At 36.0% G+C, this 6,834-nt stretch overlaps 1 protein-coding gene across 3 annotated transcripts in view; it reads right to left on the reverse strand.

The window, feature by feature from the left end:
* ZEB2 (zinc finger E-box binding homeobox 2) overlaps nucleotides 1-6,834 on the reverse strand; it is a 145,109-nt gene that overhangs the window by 119,871 nt on the left and 18,404 nt on the right. The window contains exon 2 of one of the 3 annotated variants that reach the window (XM_018554053.1): nucleotides 6,158-6,253. The exons of the other annotated variants lie outside the window; for them this stretch is intronic. Within the exon in view, the coding sequence (XP_018409555.1) occupies nucleotides 6,158-6,253 (96 nt within the window). The remainder of the gene's footprint in view (nucleotides 1-6,157; nucleotides 6,254-6,834) is intronic. 3 annotated transcript variants of the gene reach the window in all.

The raw sequence follows: 6,834 nt of genomic DNA on the forward strand, positions 1-6,834 counted from the left end.
AACAAGCTTGATAAACATATCAGGAAATCATCATGGCTACCAACACACCCACAACATCAACTGGTTTACGTTGGACATTAAAGTACTGACATCAAAACTTCTCCTTTTTCTTTTTTTTTTCAAATACACATTCAGAGAAAGGGGCGGATATGATAGCGCTCTTTAGGACAAAATGATATTCTCTTTTTTTGATGCCACCAATGGATACATCAACGGAAAGAGATGAATGGATTCCAAACTGTAATGGAAATGAAAGGGTTTTCCTAAATACAGGAAACACGGGACGAAATGTCATACCTTTACATCTGTCAAACATGGACGTAGTTCTGGCTTAATGAAAGGAATGCGTGATTATACGACATTGGTACATCGCTGTCCCAATCATGCATTAATGCTGTTGATTTATTTTTTCTTCTCTGTAAATTCTACCCTTTGCTTTTGGTTTTCACAGATGTACAAGACACGTTCGATGAGAACAAAGGCTGCACATTTTAACACAAATCTAAGCCTTTGTAATGAGCTATGCAATGCAGCTGTAAGTGCAGCTGCAATTTAAAAAAAATCTTCTTTTAATGTCCAGCTGGTCCCGTGCTTTAATAAAATTGACATATTGATTCCTTTGAATTTACAGATGCCTATTTCATAAACTCTATCTCCAAAGCTTAGGCATCTTCAGAGCAGTCTTTTTTTTTTCTCCAAATGGATCAATTATGTGCCCACGTAATCCTTTTACCTGTGAAATCCATGCATACTTTTCCCATTTGCCTCCGTTCCCTGGTGGACAAACCAGCATTATGTACGCATAAACAAACAGAGCATTTCCCAGATGTTGGGGATTGTTTTCAAACTGGAAGATTGTCTCTTGGGTCGCTTTTTGAATCATAGATAGTATTGCTCTTCCTTCATGTAACCTCTATATGTAAGTTAAACTGATAACCAATGTTATGGATTCTCAGAAGAATCGTGTATTGTGGAAGCCCTTCTCTCCCCTTCCAAGAACGAATGGCTTTTTTCAGCTTTCCATAAGTATCTGGCTATTAATCCCTAACCACAAACGTAGAGGTTGTAACCTGTTGTCCACCAGCAAAACAAACTTTCATCTTAACAAAACATCTCAGTTGCTAATACGCCACAAATGATAAACAGCAAGAATTGCTAGCTAAGACCTAATGCCACATTTGATCACAGAGGACTTTCAAAGGTATTTTCCAGGTTGCGTGGAGCTTGATATTGACTCACTTGAAAGGACTGGAGAAAAGCAGAATAGAAGGGGTGTTCAAAAGCTAACTAAGATGGGATTTGGTGTGCTGAACACCTCCAGTTTCTCGTCTTAAAGCTTTCAGATTGTACATAAGGCCTGAAGTGTTTAAGATTCACAGGGTTATTCACAAAAGGGTGAAGAGTTTGGAGGAGGCAGGAGAAGTGAACAGTCTAGGACAACACAGCTGAACTGGCAAGTGAGCTGAAATGAAGACATTTTCCAAATCAGCTATTTTGGCCTAGATTGTTCACTTCTCCTGCCTTCTCCAAACTCTTTACCTTTTTGTGAATAACCCTGTCAATTGTCACCGTCGAGTACTGTCCATAAAACTGTTTTATTTTCAATAGCAGTTAAATTTTCAGGACAGGTTTTTGGGGGTCAATCTCCAATAAGTGTTAGTGTCAATAGAAAAAGTATCATTAAGTACTCAACTGTGTTGTTGCAAATGTACCAATATTCCTCCAATCACCTTAAACATTCCATTATAGAGCTTAGTTGAAGATAATTTTAAGTTCTAAGTAACAGCAACCATTACAGACTTTTCCTAGAAGACAGTAGCCATGAAGTCCAAATCTTTACTTTGATCATCAACTCCTTAACACATTGTTTAGTTCTCCTTGTCTAACTGGGGCCACAAGTGCCATGAACTTGTCACAGTTTAAGAATTTCTACAACTAAGAGTTAATACTGAATTAAGGGATGTATTTTACTAGCAAAACTGATGCTTGCTGCAATTCCTGGCATGAATGTCAAAGACAAAAGACAGATGACCCTCCTGTTGAACTTTAGGGTATCTGCCACCTACAATACTGACCTTAGGGTTATGGTAACCCTAACCCTGACTTGAGATCTCGTATGTGCTCCCTACATTGGTCATCCAGGTTTCTAAAGGCCTTTATTAAGTTAGCATTTTGATGCTAGACAGCGCTCCATAAGAAAACATATGGCAAAATTATAGGAAACCAGATCAATGTTATATAACATACAATGAGTGATAGGTTGTGGCTTAGTTTGAATAATAATGGGTAGCTTCATCCCATGACCAACACTACATGCTTTCTATAGGTGGACTAAGAGGTGAATAATAGACCTTGTTTGTTATTCAATACAACTGAACTGCAGCAGAATACTGTTCATAAACTCAACACCTCAGACGACTGCTTTTAAAACTTGAGTGCTTAAAAAAGGTTTAGGTTCATAACAACAGCATGAAACTGTAATACAGTGATGTCAGACAATGATGTCACACAAAAATTCTCTAGACTGGTCATAAACGTGGTGCAAACACAAGTCAAGGAGAACAAGTATAAGTCATACACATTTTGTGCCAACCAAACAGATGTAAAATGGAACAAATCTCCGTTAGCATGTAAACACATGGGAGCAACAAAGCTGATTTGTAGAGATGATATCCACAAGCAGTAAAAGGTTATATAAGCTATTTTAAATGGCAGGAACTTCAAAACATAAACAGCTAAACTGCATTATAAAAAGGTAAATGCATGAACATCATTAGAGCGTTCAGAGCAAACTAAAAGTACAATAATCCAAAGAAAGCAATCAAAATGCATGTTATAGTGGCCTGATTTTAGTACAGAGAGATCTGATAGGCTACGTGGATTGCTACACTTTACTCTTTACTGTTAGCATTGCTTTACTTTATTTTCGTTAGCCTATAGATATATCAGGATCTATCAGGAAGAAGATTCTATCTATCTATCTATCTATCTATCTATCTATCTATCTATCTATCTATCTATCTATTCAATCTATATGTCTATTATCTATCTATCTGCACACTTATTGTAAAAGTTTACCTAAAGAGATTCCACCTTACATTTTGGACTTTCAGCAAAAGAATGAATGGCAGAACGTCATTGTCTGGTCAATGTGGCAACCAAGACAGTTTTTCTCTTTGGCTCTCAACTACCAGTAGGCCTCATTGACCAAACTGTTTGAAAGAAATGCCTGTGTTATCCTTAGCATTTGGCCACCTACACTGAAAGCATGAACTAATATGTCTGGTTACTACAGGCTCTTTGAGGTCCGGTAAACATTGGTTAGTGCATAGTTCAGTGAGTATGTTCAAAGTGCAGTATCCCATACAAACCAATCAGCTTCCATTTTGTTTGCTTCCTACAGCAACCTGATTTCTGATTGGTCGCGGTAGGTTATTGCACTTTGCCCTTAATCATTGCACTCCAAGCTGTGTTTTATACGCCCAGCATATTATAGTAAACCTCCTTTGACTAACTGTACTAGATATATATTGACCCAAGTTTTTAGTATTACAGAGACAGGCCAAAACTGAAAAATCCAGAAAGCTGGGAATTATTTTCAAATTACCTCAATATTTTGCAAACATTTTCACCTGCATGCTGAGAACACTGAGGAGGGGCAGGGTGGCAGTTGTGCATTTATTTCTACATCCTCTGCTGAATTCATTTATAAATTACCTCATCACTGACTGAAATTAACACTGATTCTTACAGGCAATTTCTCAATTTCCAATGCTAATTACATTTTTTTTACTTTTAAATTCCGTACCACCTGTTTTGGGCAAGACATCTTAGGCAGCGAGACCACATTTAATCACAATTTTAATTAACCGCCCCGTAGATGTGGGAAAGAAGCAATTATAATGTAGATGAATGATGATTTTTTTTCCATGGAATTGTTTTGTTTCCCTGCATGTTGATTGTTGAACAGCACACAAATATAGTAACTGTGGATTTTTTTTATTATTATTGTAATTTCATAATTGTTAAAAAAAGAGAGAGAGTGAAAAAAAAATTGGGCACAAATGAGATCATCTGTTTACAAATTGATTAATTTTGTAAACTTCAATGGTGCATTAATCTCACAATAATCTATATGTCTATTATCTATCTATCTGCACACTTATTGTAAAAGTTTACCTAAAGAGATTCCACCTTACATTTTGGACTTTCAGCAAAAGAATGAATGGCAGAACGTCATTGTCTGGTCAATGTGGCAACCAAGACAGTTTTTCTCTTTGGCTCTCAACTACCAGTAGGCCTCATTGACCAAACTGTTTGAAAGAAATGCCTGTGTTATCCTTAGCATTTGGCCACCTACACTGAAAGCATGAACTAATATGTCTGGTTACTACAGGCTCTTTGAGGTCCGGTAAACATTGGTTAGTGCATAGTTCAGTGAGTATGTTCAAAGTGCAGTATCCCATACAAACCAATCAGCTTCCATTTTGTTTGCTTCCTACAGCAACCTGATTTCTGATTGGTCGCGGTAGGTTATTGCACTTTGCCCTTAATCATTGCACTCCAAGCTGTGTTTTATACGCCCAGCATATTATAGTAAACCTCCTTTGACTAACTGTACTAGATATATATTGACCCAAGTTTTTAGTATTACAGAGACAGGCCAAAACTGAAAAATCCAGAAAGCTGGGAATTATTTTCAAATTACCTCAATATTTTGCAAACATTTTCACCTGCATGCTGAGAACACTGAGGAGGGGCAGGGTGGCAGTTGTGCATTTATTTCTACATCCTCTGCTGAATTCATTTATAAATTACCTCATCACTGACTGAAATTAACACTGATTCTTACAGGCAATTTCTCAATTTCCAATGCTAATTACATTTTTTTTACTTTTAAATTCCGTACCACCTGTTTTGGGCAAGACATCTTAGGCAGCGAGACCACATTTAATCACAATTTTAATTAACCGCCCCGTAGATGTGGGAAAGAAGCAATTATAATGTAGATGAATGATGATTTTTTTTCCATGGAATTGTTTTGTTTCCCTGCATGTTGATTGTTGAACAGCACACAAATATAGTAACTGTGGATTTTTTTTATTATTATTGTAATTTCATAATTGTTAAAAAAAGAGAGAGAGTGAAAAAAAAATTGGGCACAAATGAGATCATCTGTTTACAAATTGATTAATTTTGTAAACTTCAATGGTGCATTAATCTCACAATGAACTCAATTGATCTAAAATATGGCTCAGGACTTGGCCTGCATCAATTTTATTCTTTGCGTTCATGTCTACCTCTTTTTTATGGTAGATAATAAATAGGAAGACATTTGAACAATGGGCTTAACAAAATTATGAAAAATGCAAAGGAAAAACACCAATAAAATAGGTTAAAATATTCCCAAATTAGAGAATGCAATTTAATAGAACTTAGATTATAGGAATTGTGAATATCTTGAAGTTATACTTTGGTTATGTTGCGTATTGACCAAGGTTACTGTATGTGTTTAGTTATTTTGATATTTCCTCACCCCGCCTATTCTGTTTCCTTCACCCAGTTTTTTCTTTTTTTATATAGTATTTAAGATTGTGATATATGTGAAAAACTTTAATAAAATATATGTTATAAAAATTTTTTTCCCATCACTTTGATTTGCGTTCAAAATCCAGAAATGATATCTGAAATATGAGCTAAAATTCTGTAGAGAAGACTGAAAACCGAAGGAATTATTGCCAACATATGGGGCCCATGCACTTGAATGCTCTGCTATGGGCCTACCCTGCCTGTGAGTTATTGCATGTAATGATCTCACAGCTTGCATGTAAGTTCCACAGAGAAACATCATCACTACCAGCAGACTTAAATAGTCTTCTTGCCTTGAAATTAAGAAAAAAAAACACTGCTCGTTTCGGAGTGATGTGTAAAAAGAAAAAAAAAAAAAGCGCTTATTTATAGAATAGAAGACAGATACTGACAAGATAAAACAATTAATGCTTCCTCGGGGACGTCAATCTCATAGCTCTAATTACAAAAAGATTTATAACAGTTATGATAACCAACGCAAACATTTAAAAGGAATTGTCATAACAAGAGGCGACTGTGCATACAAAAAAAAAAATTAAAAGAAGGGTACACTGGGAAAAGGACCTACTATTCTGTGAGTCTGTCCTCTTACAAATATTTGGCAGTCGTTCTGGGAGAAGGGGTAGGTCCTGCACATCTGTGTCAATGTCTAATGTAAGTCCTCCTTTTTTCAAGCAAGGGGAAAAAAACAAAAGTAGATTTAAACAGATGAAAATGACACGCTATTCAAACAGACACACAAACAACTACCAACTAGTTAATTTCTACTGCATTGAATAGCACTTTAATCAAATGCATCATGACTTTGTGACAGAGACAGGCAAACCGAGGTTGTACAAGACGCTTAATGCGGCTCATGCAATGACTTGTTTCAAGAGAAAAGTTTTGATAAATCAACAGTGCTGACAATCATTTTTTGATGACCCATCCCAACATGGCATTGATGACTGAAGGCAATCATTTAGGAGCATCGGTAAGAGGAACTTCCCATTGTGCTGGGAAATTTCTACCAGTAGGAACTTCTAAAAAAAATCTTTTTTGTGTGGGCTGAAATTTTGGATGAAAGAAATAGTGAAACAATAAAAAGATACAAAGATTTTGTCACTGGCGCTTTTTAATCTATTGGATAGATCAGAATTAATTGTGTTGGATTACATTTTGGAAGGTGTATGACACTTTAGCAAGAGGCCTTGATGATACCATTTGATTTATTTAGTGTCTGCTCAAAAACATTATCTATATATA

Source organism: Nanorana parkeri, unplaced genomic scaffold (genome assembly GCF_000935625.1).
Source record: "Nanorana parkeri isolate BGI_ZX_2015 unplaced genomic scaffold, ASM93562v1 scaffold140, whole genome shotgun sequence".
NCBI classification, from domain to species: domain Eukaryota; kingdom Metazoa; phylum Chordata; class Amphibia; order Anura; family Dicroglossidae; genus Nanorana; species Nanorana parkeri.